We start from the raw sequence: 24,547 nt of genomic DNA on the forward strand, positions 1-24,547 counted from the left end.
TAATCTATGGAGCATCTTATGGGGCAACATATGGGGTCATAATCTATGGAGCATCTTATGGGGCAGCATATGGGGGGCATAATCTATGGAGGATCTTATGGGGGCATAATCTATGGAGCATCTTATGGGGGCAGCACAAGGGGGCATAATCTATGGAGCATCTTATGGGGCAGCATATGGGGGCATAATCTATGGAGCATCTTATGGTGGCAGCATATGGGGGGCATACTCTATGGAGCATCTTATGGGGGCATAATCTATGGAGCATAAGATGCTCCATAGATTATGCCCCCATAAGATGCTCCATAGAGCATCCATCTTATGGGGGCAGCATATGGGGGCATAATCTATGGAGCAATTTATGGGGGGCAGCATATGGGGGCATAATCTATGGAACATCTTATGGGGGCAGCATATGGGGGCATAATCTATGGAGCATTTTATGGGGGCAGCATATGGGGGCATAATATATGGAGCATTTTATGGGGGCAGCACAGGGGTGCATAATCTATGGAGCATCTTATGGGGGCAGCATATGGGGGCATAATCTATGGAGCATCTTATGGTGGCAGCATATGGGGGGCATACTCTATGGAGCATTTTATGGGGGCATAATCTATGGAGCATCTTATGGGGCAGCATATGGGGGCATAATCTATGGAGCAATTTATGGGGGGCAGCATATGGGGGCATAATCTATGAAGCATTTTATGGGGGCAGCATATGGGGGCATAATCTATGGAGCATTTTATGGGGGCAGCATATGGGGGTATAATCTATAGAGCATTTTATGGGGGCAGCATATGGGGGCATAATCTATGGAGCATCTTATGGGGGCAGCATATGGGGGCATAATCTATGGAGCATCTTATGGGGGCATAATCTATGGAGCATCTTATGGGGGCAGCATATGGGGGCATAATCTATGGAGCATCTTATAGGGGCAGCATATGGGGGAATAATCTATGGAACATCTTATGGGGCCATCATCTATAGAGCTTTTTATGGGGGCAGCATATGGGGGCATAATCTATGGAGCATCTTATGGGGGCAGCATATGGGGGCATAGTCTATGGAACATCTCATGGGGCCATAACCTTTATGGAGCAGCATATGGGGCATATTATTCTATGGAGAATCTTATGGGGCCATTATTAACCTTTGTGCAGCATTATATGGGGTGTATTTTGTATGGAGCATCTCTTTGGGGCTATCATGGAGCATTATGTGGGGCTCCTGATTCAATATGGATATTCAAAAATATTTAACCTACTGATGTCTCAATTAATTTTACGTTTATTAGTATCTATTTTTATTTTTTAATTTCACCAGTAGCAGCTGCATTTTCCACCCTAGGCTTATACTCGAGTCTATAAGTTTTCCCAGTTTTTTTGTGGCAAAATTAGGGGGGTCGGCTTATACTCGGGTTGGCTTATACTCGAGTATACACGGTATATGTATGCCTAAAAAAATACAATTCTTAACTCAAAAAACAGCACAGGAAGGAAACATCTTGTGCTTTTATCATCTTTAGTTGAAAAAACTGCATTAAAAGCTGCCACAAAAACCAAACTCATGATTCCACGATTACAACCTTGAAAAGTTACAGACCAAAAAACGTGCTTTCTATATTTGTTGACCAAATGCTAATTTGACAGTTATTCCTCCCAATGTCACCATACATGTGCAGGAAGCATTAGTATTTTCTCTATTGGGAACATGAGAAAATTGTTGCCAGATACCTCTGGTATCTGCTTAACTCCTGTAAAAGAAAAGGTATCTAGTATGTTGAATAAAACACACCTGCTTCATCTTTTTCCCTGGAATCATAAGGAGGGTTTCAATGCCTTTCTTGAAAAATATGATATTATAGTTTATGTGGACTAAATCCTGGGATGGGGCATTGATCCAGGTGACTAGTCCAATGGCCATAAGTGAAGTTGAGAGGGAATGAATTTTTCCCCTAGTATGGGGCAATTAGCATCTGGCTCATGCGGTTTTGCTTTCCACGGGATCACCCTGTTAGGTTAATTGGTTAAACCAAATGGACTTGTCTCCTTTCAACCTTAACAGGAAACCGTGACCATGATTTCACCAATAAAACTATTTATATGCTGTAGAGGTTTTACTCACTTGGGTGCAACAGGAGGAAGACAGGAGGCTTGTCCATTAAAAGTTCATGTGGGTTTATTGCTTCATAAACCCAGAAGCCAAACAGAAAATAAACAGCCTTCAGATCAGGCGAACAGAATACCAAAATGTCCAAAGCAGGGCTCTGCTCTGCCAAACCTGTGGGCACACAGGCTGGGGTAGCGTATAGTATTCAGGCTCAGTCTGCAGCCAAACACACACACGAGGCATTCTCCCTCCCAACCTACAGACCATGTGCCAAACAACAGCGTTCATTATATAGGCTGTTAACCACACACAGAGTTGAGGTGTGTGGGTAACCAGACCAGCCCATTTCTCATAGCTACCCACAACCCGGTCCCAGGTGCAATAAATGAACCTATTAGTGCTTAGGTGCACTAGAGAAAACATTCCGGGTTACATCACAGAGACAAGCCATCTCTGCGAGACATACCTCCCATCGACTATGCAACCATTAGCCACACTACAGTGCATATGTGGTTGTTCAAGACAGTTCCAGCAATACCTTAAAATGGTCATTCGGTACCTCTGTTAATATGCAAATGAGACTCTAGATCTGAGGTCTTTGTCACTACAGCTCTATTTCCTGCTTAGCGCCACCTAAAGAGTCAACAGTGAGGCAGGAGGAGATAGTCCTGTATGGGGAATAGAGCTGGAGTGGCAGAGGATTTTGATCTACATTGTCATTTGCATATCACTTCAAACATTGATTTCTCAGTACTGGATGAACAGACTGGTCATGTAAAGGTATTGCTGGACTTGTCTACACGAACATACAAATTGTTTGGGGTGGAAAATCCTGCTGACTGATCTGATGAACTTTAAACTATGGGTCTGAGAGCCTCAAAAACATATGATAGTTGGCCAGTCTTACCAAAGTTGGTTGGTTTTGTTGTTAGGAGGTATTGGCTTAATTAGGACTTGTTTATTGGGAAAAGCAATTACTATATTTACATAGCTTGCATTAATTGCATTTATATAGCTGAAAATAAACTTAGAAATTATAAAATTGGCAAAAAAAATTAAACTATCATTCTAGATTATCTGTGATCCTGTCTGTAATCTCTTGACAAAATCTTGCACTAATCTAGCTACAAAAATCAGAGGTCACTCTCTTCCTAATGCCCTTCATTTCATTTAGGGACCATCTCACGGTTCAGGCTTATGAGCCCTATGCACATTAGGTTATTGTAAATCAAAACCATCAATTTCTAAGGGAGCAACATTCATTAAGTGGTAGGCACATACCATTGGTACAACATGTGCAGCCTCACATGGGCTCAAGAGGTAAGAGGGCCCTCTTTCACCCCCAGTAGGTAGAATTGCACATTATCAGGAGCTATAGGACTGGAAAGACCCCATATATTGTTGGTGCGCAAGAGCCCACTTCCGTTGATGTCCACTTCTGCACTCATTGATTAGGAGGGGCCTACTGACTGTTCCCTTGATGTTAGGGGCGAAAAGATCAGACATGTTGAGTTTCGGAAATCATTTGGGTGCACTGGCAAAAAAAACGGACTCCATTGAATATTTGACTTATTATTCTTAACGGACTTTACATAACACATCAACCAATTATTATGATTTTTGTGCATGAGAAGATAAGATGAAAAATGTTGATTTTCCAATAATTCTATTATTGTTTCTGTGCAAGGAAACCAAAGAGAACACTTAAGTACTGTATTGTTTAGAGTGTATGTATTTTACAGTTATCCAAGCAATAGAATAGCTCTAAGAAACCATTAAAAATGAATATCTTATGTAAATGTTTTCTTTCACAGAAAGCAGTTGATCAATTGCTCCAGACAGACCCTAAGGAGCATTCAATAAAGGACTGTTACCATTGTCATGTCTGGTCTATTGATTACATCAGATACTGGTTAGAATTTGGCAGCTGAACAATGAGTGAGTTTAACAAGCTCTTTATAGCAGGGCACTCTCTTCTGCTCTTTGTTGTGTTGAAACATCCCTGTTCAGGCCAAAGAATTAGAAGAACAATTAGTCTCTTCACCACAGACATCACTGCCTCATCACTGCGTCTCCCGCAATGCTTCATGGACGAAGCTTTCAGAACAATTTGTGCAAACAAGCAAACAGTGGGATACTTAACGTAAGCAAAATAGCCATTTTACAGTGTTCATGAGCTGCTTCCAACTAGGTTTAAAAAATGTCTTTCACAACAATATATTTGGACTGTTAGACCATAAGTTCTGCTTTCTTCCTGTCTGACCACTAGTCAAACCATGCTGTCTATGTCAAATTATATTTATTACTATGAGCACTACGTTATCCAGCCGTCCAATTGAAAGAAGAGAGTGAATTAGACATCACTTAAAAGTTATACTAAAGAATTCATCCAACATGGACTGTGACCACAGTGTAGCCTTATCTATGGGAGACAAGGTGAACAAATCAGTTCGAGGCAAATGCAATTTACCGTAATCAATTTTCTGATTACTTTAGTCCACCATTTTGATGGATTAAAGATGGTTGGGAAGGGGCTGAATCCTTACCTGCTGCAAACACGCACTACTCTCCTGACATCTTTTGTCCTGTCATGGGTGCAGTCCCTTTAAGGCTATGTACCCACGTATGCAGAAAAAACGGACTCCTTCCCGGGAAAAACGCGCATTTTTTTGCGTGATTTTTGCACGATTTTTGAACGATTTTTTTTTTTTATGCATTTTTTACAGGAGCATCTTCCTGCTCGTAGAATAAAGTTAGAAATGCAGATTTTTCTGCAAAATTAATGAACATGCTGCGTTTTTTACCGCAATGCGTTTTTTTCATGGTAAAAAACGCATCAATGTGCACAAAAATTGCGGAATTCATTAAAAAGAATGGGAGGCTTCTTGTAAGCGTTTTGTATGCGTTTTTGCTGGGAAAAGCGCTTAAAAAACATGAAAAAAAACGCTTACGTGAGTACACAGCCTAAAGGCATCTTTGCATAATGATGTTGTGGGGCAACATAAGTCATGACATCACCTGGGGCATTTTTGAAGATGCCATTGAAATCCAGGCAGAAGAAGGCTACCGGACCAGAGCAGGGGTAGGAGGCAGGACAGGTGAGGGCTAGGTATGTATAATATATATACTGTATATATTTTTTCCTTTTTTTTTACCTATGTTTATTATGGGATTGTGAAAAACTCAAATTTAGCAGCTTAAATTGAGCAATTCTGATAAAATTGCTGCAGATTCCTTGATCCATAAAGGGAATATGTGGGACTTTGTAAAAAAAAAAATGTGCCTAAACGCTAACAAGCAGGTAGTTGATACCTAACTGCCAGTTGTGCCCGACATCATTCTTTGCCAGCACAGAGCGGTCACATATTGATTGACAGCTGGATCCCCGCTGCCTAACTAGGTGAGCAGGTGATCAATCAGCATGATGTGGGCATTCACGCTCCATGGACAGAGCACAGTGGAAAAGAAGTTGCCACTCTGTTGACATGACGTCAGCAGAGGCAGATGAACCGCCAGCAGTAGTGGTCTGTGCCACTACCTGTCCTTTAGCGTTTAGGCACTTATTTTGTACAAAGTCTCAAATATCCCCTTTAAATGGCATTTTCACTTGAAAATATTTGTGAACAAGCATGGTTAAAAACGCTCATATCACGATTATCTTGCTATGTGATTAGGCTGCCGATCACGTGGTGAATGAGCAAAATGCTTGATATAGAACAGCCCCAACTGATGCTGACAGCAGACAGAGACCAAATCAACAAGATTAACAAGTCCCAGGAATAAAATAGGATTGATGCTATCAAGCATGAGCCGCAACAACAGTATGATGCCGCCTAGTGTAGATGTTACATTATGATGGCCAGGAATCTGCTGAAGACCCCCGTGCATGTCATTACGGTAATCCTGTGAAAGCCAGCCTGTAGCTGGCATTAATAGGAGACCATGATTTTTGCTATATACAGCAATACTGTGAAATTGCTGTATATAGTACAAGAAATTAGATGATCGCCGATTCAACAAATTCTGTGAAAAGAAAAAAAGTTTTAAAAGAATATGAAAAAATTAAAAATATATAAAAGTTCAAATCACCCCCTTTCCTTCATTAAAAATAAGAAATAAAAAATACACATATTCGGTATCGCTGTGTTTGTAAAAGTCCGATCTGTCAAAATATTAAGTAAATTAATCCAATCAGTAAACAGTGTAACAAGAGAAAAGATCAAAATACAGAATAGCCACTGCAAGTTTTTTACAACTTTCTGATTTTTTTTTCACCACTTAAATAAAACAAAAACTGAAGAACCATACTGACAGATGATTTTTACTGTAAATTATAGCTGTAAAGAAGAAAAATAAAAAAGAATTGCTGAATTGCACTTTTATTGTTATTTTGCCAGACTTGGGGCATTTTTTTCTCTCTTTCCAGTGCACCACATGTTGAAACAAATTGTGTCATTCAAAAGTACAACTCATCCCGCTAAAAACAAGCCATCATACGGCTATGGGGACGGAAAAATAAAAAAGTTATGGCTCTTAGATTAAGAGAAGGAAAAAATAAAAGCGCAAAAACAAAAAATCCCCTTGTCCTTAAAGGGGTTAAAGAGGACTTGTTAGGCCGGGATCGCACTTGCGAGAAACTCGCACGAGTCTCGCGTCTCAATACCCGGCACTCGGGATCAGGGTGTGTGGCTGCATGTATTTCTATGCAGCTGTTTGCTTCGGTCCGAGTGCCAGCAGCAGTGCCGGGTATTGAGACACGAGACTCGTGCGAGTTTCTCGCAAGTGTGACCACGGCCTTAGTAAGATTTTGGACCCTTAACTAAAGAAACTAAGGAGATACTCCCAACTGAGGCAGTTGATAACTTGCTGATTGTTGGTGTCAAACTTCTGGACTCGTCACTGACATGAAGAATAGGGTTTTGAAATGCCTCATTGAGGTAGTTACCAAGTGCATACCTAATTTTATGATTTCTTATAGTAACATCTACTTTCCTTTTTATGTTTTCTAGCTGTAAAATTTGGGCGAATGTCAAAAAAACAGCGAGATAGTCTGTATGCTGAAGTCCAGAAACACCAGCAACGGTTACAAGAACAGAGACAACAGCAAAGTGGAGAGGCAGAGGCCTTAGCCAGAGTATATAGCAGTAACATCAGCAATGGTCTAAGCAATCTCAACAATGAGACCGGAGGCACTTACTCCAATGGACACGTCATTGATCTGCCCAAATCCGAGGCTTACTACAGTGTGGATTCTGCACAGCCATCCCCGGACCAGTCAGGCATAGACATAACTGGAATGAAACAAATAAAACAAGAACCTATTTATGACCTTACGTCAGTACCAAACTTATTTATGTATAGCTCTTTCAATAATGGACAGATCGCACCTGGAATAAGCATGAGTGAAATAGGTAAGTTGATTTTTCTGATGCCCATAAAGATCTATGATAAAACCATTTGTCTTATATAGCTTTTACGAATTTTACAAATATAAGTCTTTGATTTATGTCTACCATGTTCCTACTAGCCCATATGATCAAGTCTTTTTTATTTAAGAAGCTCTTACAATGTTCCATTGGGAAACATCAGAACATATTGATGGTGTAGATCCATTAACTGTTCATTGGGACCAACAGTGACAATCAGAAGAAAGGGACCAGGTTGTGGATAATATTCTTAAACACAAAACTAAGGGCATGCATGTAGAAATCCATGTAGCTGTTTTAGAGAAATCCATAGTTAAAATTATATTCTTATGCATTGCAATTCAGTGGGTGTGCACTGGTTTTACAGCTTTCTTGCTTCTATGCCATCTTCCTTGCTTGCTGTCTGCCTCCTGTCTCTGACTGACAGGTCACTGAAACGTGAGTGACCTGTCCGTCAAAGAGAGAAGGCAGGTGAGTAGGCGGAGAATAGTGGGACAGGGCAGGAAAGCTGTAAGTGCAGGTCCCGCCCACTGCACTTGCAATTCATTAGCTTATCATTTTAGCTATAAATTTCTCTAATAAGTAAGTAAAATGGATTTCTAAAAGAAAGGGAAGGATTTATTCAGCATTAAAGCACCTTTACATGCATGCCATTAGTTTGGGGTATAAAATCCTAATGACTGGTTTCCTGTAAACAGCTTTTATAGTATTATGTAGTAGAATGGTGATTATTAATTGTCTGTGATTGCAGAAAAATAAAAACAAAAACTATGAATTATTAAACCCTTCACGCAAATTGACATATCTCCACATCCAGATTTCATGTGATTTCCCTCAATTGGGCATAAAGTTACAGCTTGGGGATGACATAGACACAGTTTTTGGGCCAATGCCATTCCCAGCAGGAGCTGTTGTACACAGATGGGCCCCTGCTGAGTTCTAGGATCAGACCTAGCTCCAATCCAGCAAGTTAACCCATCAGATGCCTTTGTCAATAATGACAGTGGCATGTGAAGAGCTTTACAGTGAGAGGTCGCTGCCTTTGTCTGCCCATGTCTTCTTGTGGGACTAGTAAGCATTGTAATAAAGAAAAAAAAGAATTAAAAAAATGAAAAAGTAAAAGATCCCAAAATCACTCCTATACAAAAACAATACATTTTTTGTAAATTCATTTGCAAAAATAAGTACTATAAAAATAGATTATTGTTCATCCATTCTGGTGAAAGTTGTTAACCCCTTTACCCCCAAGGGTGATTTGTATGTTAATGACCAGGCCAATTTTTACAATTCTGACCACTTTCCATTTATGAGGTAACTCTGGAACGCTTCCATGGATCCTGATGATTCTGACAATGTTTTCTTGAGACATATTGTACTTCATGATAGTGGCAAAATTTCTTTGATATGATTTGTGTTAATTTGTGGAAAAAAAACGGAAATTTGGCAAAAATTTTGAAAATTTCGCAATTTTCATGCCCTTAAAACAGAGAAATATGTCACACACAATAGTTAATAAATAACATTTCCCACATGTCTACTTTACATCAGCACAATTTGGGAACCAAAATTTGTTTTTGTTAGGAAGTTACAAGGGTTAAAATTTGACCAGCGATTTCTAATTTTTACAGCACCATTTTTTTTAGGGACCACATCACATTTGAAGTCACTTTGAGGGGTCTATATCATAGAAAATACCCAAAAGAGACACCATTCTAAAAACTGCACCCCTCAAGGTGCTCAAAATCACATTCAAGAAGTTTTTTAACCCTTTAAGTGCTTCACGGGAATTTTTGGAATGTTTAAAAAAAATGAACATTTTAACTTTTTTTCACAAAAAATACTTCAGATCCAATTTGTTTTATTTTACCAAGGGTAACAGGAGAAATTGGACCCCAAAAGTTGTTTTGCAATTTGTCCTAAGTACGCTGATACCTGATATGTGAGAGGGAACCACTGTTTGGGTGCATGGCAGAGATTGGAAGGGAAGGAGCGCCGTTTGACTTTTTCACTGCAAAATTGGCTGGAATTCAGATGTCATGTCACATTTGGAGAGGTCTTGATGTGCCTAAACAGTGGAAACTCCCCACAAGTGACCACATTTTGGAAACTAGACCCCCCAAGGAACTTATCTAGATATGTGGTGAGCACTTTGAACCCCCAAGGGCTTCACAGAAGTTTATAACGTACAGCCGTACAATTAAAAAATCATATTTTCCACAAAAATGATCTTTTCACCCCCAATTTTTATTTTCCCAAGAGTAACAGGACCCCAAAAGTTATTGTACAATTTGTCCTGAGTACGCTGATACCCCATATGTGCGGGTAAACCACTATTTGGGCACATGGCAGAGCTCGGAAGGGAAGCAGCGCCATTTGACTTTTTTAGCTGGAATTGAGATCGGACGCCATGTCTCGTTTGGAAAGCCCCTGATGTGCCAAAACAGTGGAAACCCCCCAATTCTAATTCCAAGCCTAACCCCAACAAACCTCTAACCCTAGCCCTAACCCTAACCCTAATGGGAAAATGGAAATAAATACATTTTTCTATTTTATTACTTTTCCCTAACTAAGGGGGTGATAAAGGGGGGTTTGATTTACTATTTGTGGTGGGTTTTTATATTTGGCAGCTGTCACACACTAAAAGATGCTTTTTATTGTAAAAATAGTTTATGCATCACCACATTTTGAGAGCTATAAATTTTCCATATTTTGACCCACCAAGTCATGTGAGGTCATATTTTTTGCGGGACGAGTTGACATTTCTATTGGTATCATTTTTGGGCACATGACATTTTTTGATCGCTTTTTATTTCAATTTTTGGAGCGCAGAATGAACAAAAAACAGCATTTCATGAATTTCTTTTGGGGGGTGCGTTTACACCGTTCTGCGTGTGGTAAAATTGATAAGGCAGTTTTATTCTTTGGGTCAGTACGGTTACAGCGATACCTCATTTATGTCTTTTTTTATGTTTTGGTGCTTTTATGCAAGACAGGGAGGGGGGAGCAGTTGAATAAGCCCCGCCCAGTGGACCGAACTGTGGCAGTTTACATACATCTGAACCGATATAAAAAAGGTATTTATGCATGAAAGGTGCATTGTCAGGGGGAAGCAAAAGTACTAAGAGAATCCTTATGTGACACACAATTGAATGATATCATTATATGATATCTCAAAAAATGGGTGACAGATTCCCTTTAACGAATTTTCCAAGAAGAATGGATGAAAATCCCTCTAAAATGAAGTGAAAGACTGCTGGCTGGCTACAAAAAGCATTTACAATCTCTGATGCTTGCAAAATGGGGTGCTACTAGGTACTAGCCATGCAGGGTGCTCAAAATTTAAAACCGGACCTTTTTCCTTTTTGTAAAAACATCCTGATGAAGGACTTGTTCTGAAACGGACGTCAGGGTGTGCGCCACACTTGTCCAATGAACCATACAGGTATTTCCCCCATTTTGCTTCCTGTATATATTTTACAAGTGCATGCATATGTTTAACAGTGATATTCTCGGTATGTACATGGTCTGTGTATGCCATTTCCATTTTTTTGGTGTGCCCTTGCTTACACTTATTTTTTCCAAAACCAATCCACTATTTATTGCATATTTTTCCTGGTAATTTCAAAGCCAGTACCCTGCCACCCATATGATCTATCATTTTCACATCACTGTTTTTGTTTCTCAGCAGTAGATATCCATATTGTTGGCTTCACTATATTTGCCACTTACTTACTCATACTATGCTGGGTCCACTGATTATGCTATAATACATCTTACACTGATGACATCTTTGTGTCACTGTTGTTTGCACTGAACATGATGTACGCATTGTTTTTTACCTGTGCGGTCCTAGACCTACTCTTGTCTTTTATCACGTTTTGTACATTTTATATGCGAGTGCTGGCACACTTCTTCAGTAGTGCCACCATCTGCCTTGTCTGTTCAACAAAGGTGTTTTATCTTCAGCAACCTATGTTCCAGACTTTCTTTTTGACCATATGATCGGTACTTTTCTTTTTTTGGCTATAACTGCTTTTAGAGGCAGTTTTTACCTCAAAGCAAAAAGCGTATATGAATTTGACACAAAAGCTTAGAAAAACAAAGGGACATTGAGGAAGATTTACAAATCAAGCTTTTTCAGAAATGAAGTCTACTTCCATTTTTGGATTCAAAAGACTAAAGGCATGTGCACACAAATTGTTTTAGACACCAACTTACCCTCCTTCTTTTGTGTGAAGAAGATGATGGTAGTGTTGTTCCTGAAGCTTTTTTTGACATATTTTCTGTTATTTTTCTGTGGCAGCAATTGTTTTTTACATTATGTATTCAATAGTGAGCGGCTTCCAAGCAGAAGCCACCTGAAGAATGGTCAGGTCACTTCTTCTAAACGCTTTATGGCTTTCGAAGCCCGAAGTGGTTAAAAGACGAACATATCCCCCGTAAGGTCTTTATTAGGTAGGTTCCTCAGCGGACCCGCCTGTAAAAGATGTTGTGTGCACATACCCCAAGGACGCCATGCTTTTAAGCACTATAGTTCTTTTGTGTTCAGTAATATTGGCTGAAAGCAGCTGTCGTGCTTTAAAAACTATGCTCATCTAATCCTCTGGTCACATATATCAGTGTTCATGTACAGTATACTCATGAATGGAGTCTAGTGGGGTAGACAGAGTGTCTGCCAGCAGGACAGAATTTGATTCTCATTCCCCCCACCTTTTTCAAAACATTTCCATGAGATCCAAGAGGTACAAACGAAACCTCATTTACCAGGTCTTCTGCTGCAAATCAGTGTACGCTCAAATCTCTGTTCTTTCATCCTTATCAATAAACATGAGATAGCGGATAACTTGCTGAATGTCTATGCATTGTTACGAACAGAACAGGTTGGCTCCACTGCAGAAAATGTGCCAAAACAAGAACTTAAGTCAATGGGAATATTCTACAGTATTTGGCATCCAAATCCACTCAATGTATGCCTTCCTTCTTATAAGTTGTATTTGCCGTTATGTACTAAAATGTAAAATGTGTTTCCATGTCTAGACAATGGGTAAAACATTCCCCCAGAAGAGTATCACATTTGCTATGAGTATCAGATACTGTAAATAGCTTCATTTGATGTTATGTAAAACGCTGTTAATGTGAATAAGCAATGCCTATCATTCCTGCTGTATCTTAGTCAATTTTGTTAAACTTCAATTTTTTTTTTTTCATGCCAATAAGTAATTTGTTGGTGGACATATTTTTCTTAATTATGCAAATTGTCTCTTCAGAGAGGAAGAGGACTAGAACTCTAGTGCCACCTATTGGAGGTAGCAATCCTAAAAGTCAATGTTGACCCTTTAACGAGCCTAGTTACATGTCATTTTTCTTATGACACTTGTATTTTTTGTATTTTCTTAATACACACATTATTGTGGTATGAAAAAGGCTCATTGTTGGTACAGTCGGGCAAGTCAAAATGCTGTGGCTTTTCTGTATGGGAATGATAAAGATAGCCAAGCACTATACACTAGGTCTGTCATTTCCATAGACAGTAATGAAGTATTGAGGCCAACGAGCTCCATTTGGTTGTCATGCTTGTGCAATGCAGTCACAACAGCCTGCGCCTGCACCTGCACCTGTCCTTTCTTGTAATGTGCTTCAGGAAACCTTAGGAAAAGAAAACCTTCAAAAAGTCCCAAAAAACTTCTGAATCAATTTCTGGTTGACAAACCGATCATGTGTAAATGCCTCACATACTTTGTCTGTACATAATCTTACCCTTTTACCAGATTTTTTTTTAAATTATGGAGCTGAGGACATCACAACCACAATTTTTTTAGCCCAAATGCTGCCATTACTGGAAGCAAACTAAAGATGGCTTCATACAGGCCACCAAACTCAATACTAGCTGCAGAAATGTATGTACAATATAAAAAATATTATTGGTGTGCAAATTTGTTTGAGTGAACTTGAATTCTTCTTCAGTTTTGCAATAATTTGCATTTCGATTCCTAAATGGAGGACAGCTGCCAACCCCTCAGTGAGCCATCAAATCCTTGGACCTTTTCTTTTCCCCTTGTCCTATTGTGCTCATTCTCTTCAGAAACTTCACTCCAGTCCAGGACTTTGGGCAGGACAAGGCCTTTGACGTCACTGTATACCATGCCGCCGCAGCGAATGTCATGACGTCATAACTCACATCTTGCGGCTCACAGCACAGTGCATGGTGAAGTCTGTCAGAGGCCTTATCAAGCCATGAGCCAGGACCAGGAGTGATGAAGGCTGTAAGTAATGCAAGCGCTGAGAAGTAGTAAAGAAGAGGCGCCAAGGAATGGACAGTGAGACTGGTGAGCAGTAAGGTATAATTTTTTTCCCCTTTTGTTACATATTGCATTTATTATGTTAACGTTAACAGACGCCCCAGAGCACAATCAGTAATATCTAATTCACAAAGAATAACTTCACGGCATATTGAAATTCCCTGTAAAATCCACATGCTTTTCTGAATTCGAATCTCGGCAGGTATTCTCATCTCTAAAAACAAATATTTAATGTATATGTGCATACATGAAAATAACATACTGTATATATCAACCTCAAAATTAGTGTGCATGTATCAGCCTGAAGTAAGGCATTCAGATTGTAATAAAATGGTGTGAATATCCAATTCATCTGAATAAGGCTTGCAGGAATTTGAGTTTTAGGCACAAATACATCAAAGCTACAACACCAGAAACCTGGCATAAAAAGCTATGAAAAGTTGCAACTTTTGGCATTCTCACTCCACTTTTGCCAACCTCTGCCAAAGTTTGTGGAGCTGAGGTTAAACATTGATGCCACAGCTCATCTAATTCATGGTGAACTTTGGCATACCTTATGCTAGAATTCTTACTCCCGTCACTGGCTAGAGTAACATTTGTGGCGAGGCGCATGTAGACGAACGCCACTTCTCAGACGCTCCTGATTTATTAATAGGTATCGGACTCTTAGTGAGTTAGGAGCATCTGACTCCACCACACACCCCTCATCAAGACCTGCTTGAAAATCATCAGTCTTGATGAACAGGGCCTTTAATCTTTGTAAGCCAGTTGAGTATGCCTAAATAAAATACCTACTAGTTTTGGTCAAACAAGAAACTATATAAATGACTATCAGGATTTTCTGTAGTTCTTATAATGAGGATGTGATTTTCTGGTTTTTATTTTTGATATTTTCTCTCAATGTTAAAATTAACCTACCCTGCAATTGTGTTGCAGATTGCCAATGGAAGCTGGTGACCCTGCAAACCAACACTAATGTTATTTATATGCCGCTGTCAGAGATTGACAGCGGCATTTAAGTGGTTAAACTGCAGTTAATCGGAAAGAGCTCCAAATGTTTAATTACAGGCATTTGCCAGCTATATAATAGAACCAGCATCTGCATATTATGAAGCAGGCTCAGCTCCTGAGAATGCTTCATACATTCCTCTTCGAACGATGACAAAAATGTATGGCATAAGACGTAAAGGGGTTAATTACTCATACCAGTTACTCAACTTCATTGATAATCTTCTGTTATGAAAGTGTATATACAACTTTACAAGTAGTTTATGACACAGAGGTAGTCATGAACACGTTACTGTAGTCTTAGATATATAATTCATTTCTTTTGCCACAGGAAAATGACTGATTTTTTTTTTGCACATATTTGTATAGTTGATTTGTATAATGATATCATTTTCACTTTCACAGATCGAGTTGCACAAAATATCATAAAGTCCCATTTGGAGACATGTCAGTACACAGTGGACGAGCTTCATCAATTAGCTTGGCAGACTCATACTTATGAAGAAATTAAAATATACCAGAGCAAGGTATGGTATAAATAACATTAATATCCTAAAATCTAGTGGGACACATAAAAAATATATATATATATATATATTAGGGATTCACTCTCTGGTAGGCATTAGGTACTAAGCCTTAGGCAACGTTCACACAAACAATGTAGTTTTGGTTCAGACACATGAGGTTTTTATTGCTTTCCACAGGTTTCCGGCACCAAAAACAGTCTCATAAACATAAATCGTGATATCGCTAGCGAGATCGCTGATTTTGTGACGCCACAGAGATCTCGCCAGCGAGATCGCTGTGTGTGACGGGGATAGGCGGCCGGCCCCCCTGATCGCTCTCCATCGTCCTGGGCCGTTTTTTGATCGCTGCTCTCCCGCTGGCCAGCGCGCATCGCTGCGTGTGGCAGCGAGAGACAAGCGATCAGCGTCGCTGGACGCTGGTTTCCAAAGTAAACATCTGGTATCTAAGAGCCGTGCGGCTCTTAGAAACCCGCTGTTTACATTGGAAACCAGCTTGCTCGCTGGTGCTGATTGCTGGAGGGGCTGTCTATGTGACAGCTCACCAGTGATCAGCCTAATGATGTCCCAGCGATCCCATCCATGTTGGTTCGTTGGTGGGATCGCTGGGTCATCGTTGTGTGTAACGGGGCCATTAGAGAAACCCTGCAGGGACATCTAATCAAGAGCTTGCAGAGCTGGGATTTAACACTGTCATTCCCAGATACATACAGTGGGGGAAAAAAGTATTTATTTAGTCAGTCAGCAATAGTGCAAGTTCCACCACTTAAAAAGATGAGAGGCGTCTGTAATTTACATCATAGGTAGACCTCAACTATGGGAGACAAACTGAGAAAAAAAAATCCAGAAAATCACATTGTCTGTTTTTTTTCATTTTATTTGCATATTATGGTGGAAAATAAGTATTTGGTCAGAAACAAGCAATCAAGATTTCTGGCTCTCACAGACCTGTAACTTCTTCTTTAAGAGTCTCCTCTTTCCTCCACTCATTACCTGTAGTAATGGCACCTGTTTAAACTTATCAGTATAAAAAGACACCTGTGCACACCCTCAAACAGTCTGACTCCAAACTCCACTATGGTAAAGACCAAAGAGCTGTCAAAGGACACCAGAAACAAAATTGTAGCCCTGCACCAGGCTGGGAAGACTGAATCTGCAATAGCCAACCAGCTTGGAGTGAAGAAATCAACTGTGGGAGCAATAATTAGAAAATGGAAGACATACAAGACCACTGATAATCTCCCTCGATCAGGTGCTCCACGCAAAATCCCACCCCGTGGGGTCAGAATGATCACAAGAACGGTGAACAAAAATCCCAGAACCACGCGGGGGGACCTAGTGAATGAACTGCAGAGAGCTGGGACCAATGTAACAAGGCCTACCATAAGTAACACACTACGCCACCATGGACTCAGATCCTGCAGTGCCAGACGTGTCCCACTGCTTAAGCCTGTACATGTCCGGGCCCGTCTGAAGTTTGCTAGAGAGCATTTGGATGATCCAGAGGAGTTTTGGGAGAATGTCCTATGGTCTGATGAAACCAAACTGGAACTGTTTGGTAGAAACACAACTTGTCGTGTTTGGAGGAAAAAGAATACTGAGTTGCATCCATCAAACACCATACCTACTGTAAAGCATGGTGGTGGAAACATCATGCTTTGGGGCTGTTTCACTGCAAAGGGGCCAGGACGACTGATCCGGGTACATGAAAGAATGAATGGGGCCATGTATCGTGAGATTTTGAGTGCAAACCTCCTTCCATCAGCAAGGGCATTGAAGATGAAACGTGGCTGGGTCTTTCAACATGACAATGATCCAAAGCACACCGCCAGGGCAACGAAGGAGTGGCTTCGTAAGAAGCATTTCAAGGTCCTGGAGTGGCCTAGCCAGTCTCCAGATCTCAACCCTATAGAAAACCTTTGGAGGGAGTTGAAAGTCCGTGTTGCCAAGCGAAAAGCCAAAAACATCACTGCTCTAGAGGAGATCTGCATGGAGGAATGGGCCAACATACCAACAACAGTGTGTGGCAACCTTGTGAAGACTTACAGAAAACGTTTGACCTCTGTCATTGCCAACAAAGGATATATCCCAAAGTATTGAGATGAAATTTTGTTTCTGACCAAATACTTATTTTCCACCATAATATGCAAATAAAATGAAAAAAAACAGACAATGTGATTTTCTGGATTTTTTTTTCTCAGTTTGTCTCCCATAGTTGAGGTCTACCTATGATGTAAATTACAGACGCCTCTCATCTTTTTAAGTGGTGGAACTTGCACTATTGCTGACTGACTAAATACTTTTTTTTCCCCACTGTATATATACACATACACTCTCTATATACACATAAGTGTGCCTATTGCCAGCTTTTCTGCAAAGCTCTATAATGTGTCCAATTCACGACACCAGTAAAGTTGCCATTGTGAGTTGCACTCTTCTTGACAGTTATGTCAATTGTAAAATATCAAGGCCCATAAGGCTTTCTGAGAAATATTCAGAATCAAAACCCACTGAGAATGTCACATTGTATCTATGTACATTTGACTAACCAGCATCCATCTCCTCAGTTTATTCACGTTTACAACAGTCCAGTAAATCAGGTTCATAAACATGTAGGAGAAAGTCATGCTCTTATCCTGGCAGAGAGGGGATTCTGATATAAAGAAAACCTCCAGACAAATCTTATATTTTTATATACTATTGTTTATCCATATAGATATACAGTATCTTCCTGCCACCATCAAAGATCTGAAAATAGTACACATAATGTGACCCCTTTATTCTGCATATTGGACATTTTTGCACCCTTCTGCTCTTATCCTTAAAGTGTTTGCCCCATTTCAAAGATTATTCCTCGCTATGTTCAGGGACGCAATAAAAAAATGAGCTATTACTCATGCTCTTGGGGTCTCTGCCTCTCACCGCTGCAGATGATGTCACTGAGCTCAGAGGCCCTGCCGATGTAGATATCACAAGCCGCTGAGCTCAGTGAGTAGCTGCTGCATTGGTAAGGCGATCAACAAAGACAGGATCAGCTGTGAGAGGCAGTGCTGAATCCCAGAAGGGTGAGCAAGAGCTAAGTTTTTTTGCTTTGTTTTTGTTTTCATTCTTGAGCCTATGTGGCACTAATCATTTGAAAGGTAGCAACCTATTTTTTAGAATAATAACAGAAATGTGGTAAATACACCAGTACACAGGGGTCATTTTGTATCTCTTTTCAGAACAGAACAGTTTACTCAGCTGAGGGGGTACCGGTCCTCATTAAAGAGACCCTGCTATATAAGGAGACATATTTTAAAGACCTGTGGGTGAAAATAATGTGCAACGAAACTCAGATCAATAAAACAAGAGACCCTTATGTAGACAGCACTTTGGTTTTAGCCCCTCATTAGTAGAGAGAGGATACTAGACAACTGAATGCGAAGCCTAAACACAGCTCACAGGCGCCCTCGTTGAACTGACCCAATTATGTATATAGACAAGAAATATTCTATGTTCAAAATTACGTTAAAACAACTCATACCAGCCAACCAGTGACCTATCTGTAGACTGAAACATTTCAGAGTTTTTGCCCTTTATCAGTGCAGATCAGGGTACTGATCAGCTGAATGAAAAGCCTAAGCACAGCTCACAGGCGCCCTGACTGATATGCCCCAACTATACATGGAGACTAATTTTCAAAGCAAGACTCCATGGGCAAAATAATGGTAAAATAACCAGTCTACCTGCGACCTATCTGTAGATTGCATTGTTTCAGGATTTTTGCCCTTCATCAGTGAAAAGCTGGGTACTGATCAGCTGTATTGAATGCCTAGACGCAATTCATAGAAATGACCCAACTATGTATGGTGACTTATTTTCAAGGAACAGAGTATCAGTTTGAAGCAGGATACTGATTGGCTGAATGAAATGCTTAGATGCAGTCCGGGGAAATACCATCTCTCATTGACGAGACCCAATTATCTACGGAGACTTATTTTCACTGTAATGAGTTATTGGAAAAAAAATATACAAAGTAACTATATCAGCTAAACCAGAGACCCATCTGAGCTTACTTTACTCATCTAATTAATACCTGTTTGTATTGCAGTCGAGGGAAGCTTTGTGGCAACAGTGTGCCATCCAGATCACCCATGCAATACAGTACGTTGTGGAGTTTGCAAAGCGAATAACCGGCTTCATGGAACTTTGCCAGAATGATCAAATATTGCTACTTAAATCAGGTGAGAAGAGGGCTCTTTTTCTCATTTGTATTTCCGATGACTCTGGGCTATATACCGGTCATTTGTTAGACATTTGTTGGACATCCTACTATTTTATGTCTTTAGCTCCCCATAGTGATTGCCTGTTGCTGCAGAAATATGTGTATTTAACATTCTCTACACATATAAGAACAATTAATTAGTGTAAACTAAGGCGCTCTTTTATGGTATGTAATGAGACGCTTGGTCGTAGAAAGCTAGATATCTAGTAGACGTCAACAAAGTCTTCTTTCCTTTGGAACCCGGCAATGCTGACAGTAGTAATAGCACATGGAGGTGGTGATCTACTGCAGATTGAGCTATAGCAAGCAGTTAAGTCATAGAGAGTTTAATTTTGATGAAATTTTTGAAATTATTCATAAAATGCTGTGTTGTGTGCAACATAGGCAAAAGGGACTGATCATCTGAAATGCCTCTTTGGAGAAAGGTCATATTCTACTCATCTCCAGAGAACGTTAAACAGCTTGTTGCAATAATAAGTCGTGTTTTTCTGAATATGACATTAATATTGCAGACTGCACAACGCTCAGACGTAATTCATATTTATAATTTTTGCAGCTGTAGCTGGACATAGCATGGCTTTTATACAAAATAATAATACTTCCATATTCATTGTTTGTTCCAAATCAGAATATTTATACGAGTGCATGATAAGGGGTCTCTTGTCGGTGATAGATTAACAGTAGCAAGAGAAGGATAACACATGTAGCTTATAAAATTACTCTAAAGGTCACCATTCACATTAAATAGCTGTTGCCCAAACGATCATTCTCCCTTGATTCCCGCATACATGTTCCTTATAAGGACTGTAATATTTAAAGTGGTTGTCTCAACTTATTAAATTGATAAAATTGCCAATTGTTTTTAAGAACACTTGTTCAAAAATCCTCTCCATTCTCAATAACATAGGAACATTTAATATAGTTTACTTCTCATTGCAAACCTGAGGTGGCCAGATTCCTAGGCAAGGCGCGCAAGCTATTTGCTATACAGCTTGCAAAGGCAGCTCTGATGCTAGCCGGATTATTGTATCCTACCAGTTTCTGCAACTTATACGATGGTCCAGAGGCAAAGCTGTCTCTGCTTGCAGTATGAAAAAGCACATCGTTCAAACCGACGTCGCCACCAAATCACTAATGTGAATTGTCAATCTTAGGGCTCTCTCACACTGGCGTATAATACGGAGGAGTGCAATGAGAGAAGATTTCGCATTGCACTCTGACCAGTGTTATACAATGAGGCAGAGAAGATCTATGAATTTTTTCTTATGCCGACACGAAAAAAAAAATCTCAGAATGCTGCGAATGGCAGGATATCTCACACGGCGCGTACCCAATCATGTCAATGGGTGCATGCAAAACATTGGCGTGCACTTGGATGTCATCCTAGTGCAGTCTAATATATGCCAAGAAAGGCAATGGAAAAGATGGAGAGATTAAATTCTCCTTACTTGTGATACGATTATCGCATGCGAGAGGATGGGATCACAGTAGCATGACCCTTGGCACATGCTCGCAACAGAGTTTAAACTGCGTGCCATTAGCAAATTGCATCGGATGCGATAAGCTAATGTGACACTGACCTTAAAGAGTTAGTAGGAAGCCATGAAGGAAATGAGCGGTGCCATCCTGAAGAAAGAAGTCAAGACAACCCCTTTAATAAAGCAATTCTTGCGTATGTGGCTGAATCTGATACTGCGGCTAACTCTCTTACATGTGGCTGAGATGCAAGATTTCTTTGAGTTGGATGGTGCGCATGGAGGGTTGTTCAGTGAAGGGGTCACCAAGCTCCAGCCCACTCAGCTTTTACAGACAATGATTGGCTAATTCATAAATCTAAAATTCAAGGTCTGTTATAGACTATCTGATCAATTAAAACAAAGAACAAAAATGTGCACTGCTCCATAGGTAAGAGTAGATTCTAAAAAAATAATTCAGTCATTCAAAGTACGGTATGTTCTTAAATTAGAAATATAACTGGTTGCTACATGAAGTAAATAAAGAAACCTCATATTTTAGGTACATATATGCACAATCCAGGGAATGACAGGCCTGGTGTGGTGCCCATTATGGTACCAATGTATTTGACCTTCTTTGTTTTTTCATTTTCCAGGCTGTTTGGAAGTAGTTCTAGTAAGAATGTGCCGTGCCTTCAATCCATTAAACAACACTGTTCTTTTTGAAGGAAAATATGGAGGGATGCAGATGTTCAAGTCATTAGGTAACTGGTTATTTGTACATATCTATATATTGGTAACATTATGTTTTCTTAATATTTACACCATAACTGAAAAAAATGAAGTAATCATTGCAAATAAATGGGCAGAATGGTAAAAAAAAAAGTATTTGCATCTTTTGTATCTGACTTGTAAGCTTTTCGTCTGCAATCATTGTAATTTATGTTATTTTGCTAGATTATAAAATAGGTATCTAAAGATACAATACGTTTCAGATGTGACACTTCTTTTCCAACATTTTGCTTAACATTTCAAGCTTTAGTAAGCATGATTCAAATAACATGCCATGATTGCACTTTATTCACATACCCACTTTATTCTACATTTTGTGTACCACCTGGCCTAATTTGTCAGTTTCAAATGGACAAGCTTCCTCCTAGCTTGTCAGTTACTTCCATGGACAAGCTAGGCGGAAGCCACTTTGCTTATCGGAATCCATGGCTTCCCTGGTTTTTAACATTTAAAGGGAATCAACCAGAAGGTTTTTTCTATGTAATCTGAAGACAGCAGGAGATAGAGGCTGAAACACAGAATTCAGGGATGTGTCACTTGTCAAAGTATGTGCTGCTGTTTACTAACTGTGAAGGATTTATCACTAATAGATTAACATTGCCGGACTAGTCCGCTAATGCCCCATCATGTGATAAGCAGCTCACTGTCTATGGACTTTGTACACAGAAAGCCTGGTATGGACGGAGGTAACTTTCTCAGCTGTGCTTCATTCTAAATCTAAAAGCTGTGTTTGGGTCAGAATGGCTGCACCCAGTAAACTAAGTGATTCAGCTTTGCTTTACCTAGGCAGCTCGCAGATTAGGTAGCAAAATCCTGCTGACTGATTTCCTTTAAAGGGATCCGATCACATGATTCATGTTGCCCAAACTATCAAAACCTTCCACTTCAGATACAATATAGTTAGAAGATCCCAGTGCCACTCCAGGTGATTGACAGGTCTGTTGCAATGAAGACTTGTCAGTCACCTGGAGAAGTGCTGGGAGAGTCTAACTTTATGCTTTGACTTTTTAAAGAAAGCTATTTCTGGCAGACACTGATTCATGCTGTCCGAGCTTTGGGTAACATGAATCGCTTAACAAGTTTGCTTTATCCTCTATGGTAGGATCAGAGGCCCTAGAATGCGTCTATGCAGTAACTGCTAATGGTGGAGCCAGCTGTGGGAAAAACAAGCCATGTTGAAACCAGAGAGACATGGGCAAGAACAAAATTCATCCATTCAAAGATGTAGTCAGAGATAACCAGGTCAGAGAATAGGAGGCGTATTAGAATCAAAGGCAGACAGCATTCAGGCAGTACACATAACAAACCAAAGAGGGAATTCATTATTTATTCATGAAAATGGTCAACAAGTCAGGTGAAAATTCAGAGAATCAGTCAAAGTGCAGCATGGTAGTATCCATAACTTATATCATAGTTGGTCCAAGTGACCAGTCACGGGGGATTTCCATAAAGTACTGTGAGAGCCCATTTACTACCCAAATCCTTCCCTTCATTAGTCCGCTGAACGACACTTGGAACTGAGCAATCAAACCAGGTCACACTTTTGACTTTGAACTGTCAGTCAACTTGGCCGTCCATGCCAGTGTTAGGAGCAAATCAGCAGCACTGGAACAGGGGCAAATGTGTTTGTGACACCAGCCTCATAAATTTGTCAAATGTCTAGTCACAAGTGTGACCTATCGGAATTTGGGGATCACATTAAATATATATACAGTATATGTCATTCTGTTTATGGGGTTTTTTTTCCAACACTTTTGTATAGCTGATGATGATAGATTACAAAAAATCTAGAATAAATAATTCAGATAACAGACTGCCATTGATATTATTTGAGAACATGCCCCATAGTTTTTGTAAGCCGTTAGATGTCATCCTCAGGCCTTCACTGGTAATCCTCAGAGCAATCCTGCGTATGCACTTTTGGTCTACACTAGGTGATTTTGTAAAGCCTTCACAGTTCCTATATGCATTATTATCATACTAATTATCATTTCAATTATTCAGCCAATTACACTGGAATCAAAGCACAGCTCAACAGAGCTACGCGTTCATGAGTAAATATTACCGCTGCTAAAAGAGTATAATACAGACATAAAATAAACTGGGTTTTAAAAGACAATTAGACTTAGCCTTTTTATTCTATCTCTCCACATGATGTTGATTGAAAATCGGAAATTTTAACTAACCATAATACTATTTTCTACTAGCACCTGTTTCGCTGGCAGGACTACAAGCTGCGTTCCAAGTAGAATAGAACATTGATTAGCATCTAGTTCTCACTCTGCTTTGCTTGGCCTGCAGGTTCGGATGACTTAGTGAATGAAGCATTCGACTTTGCGAAGAGTCTATGTTCACTTCAACTGACGGAGGAGGAAATTGCCTTGTTTTCTGCGGCTGTACTGATATCACCAGGTACTCGCTCTGATCTTAACCCAAAAAATTGCTTGCTTATGTCGTAATCAAAGTATGCTAAACTCTCAGTAGCATCCACTGGTTTCCTTAAGGCAAAAACATGATAATCTAGCTAATAACATATGGGAGTAATAGGAAAGTTTAAACATCAGCATGACCGGTCAGTCACATGCTGTGTCACCTCTGTGGGTCACAGTGGGGTTCCCACTACCAAGCAGAGTCCACACATAGTGATAGCTATGCTACAAAA

The 24,547-nt window shown here is 39.9% G+C and overlaps 1 protein-coding gene across 3 annotated transcripts in view; it reads left to right on the plus strand.

The window, feature by feature from the left end:
- Positions 1–24,547, plus strand: part of RORB (RAR related orphan receptor B) — a 299,661-nt gene that overhangs the window by 253,154 nt on the left and 21,960 nt on the right. For all 3 annotated transcript variants that reach the window (XM_073543755.1, XM_073543754.1, XM_073543756.1), the window contains 5 exons: positions 7,128–7,529; positions 15,257–15,378; positions 19,466–19,598; positions 21,750–21,857; positions 24,187–24,297. In XM_073543755.1, coding sequence (XP_073399856.1) covers positions 7,128–7,529; positions 15,257–15,378; positions 19,466–19,598; positions 21,750–21,857; positions 24,187–24,297 — 876 coding nt within the window. The remainder of the gene's footprint in view (positions 1–7,127; positions 7,530–15,256; positions 15,379–19,465; positions 19,599–21,749; positions 21,858–24,186; positions 24,298–24,547) is intronic.

Source organism: Dendrobates tinctorius, unplaced genomic scaffold (genome assembly GCF_039654945.1).
Source record: "Dendrobates tinctorius isolate UK_male_01 unplaced genomic scaffold, ASM3965494v1 ptg000134l, whole genome shotgun sequence".
NCBI classification, from domain to species: Eukaryota; Metazoa; Chordata; class Amphibia; order Anura; family Dendrobatidae; genus Dendrobates; species Dendrobates tinctorius.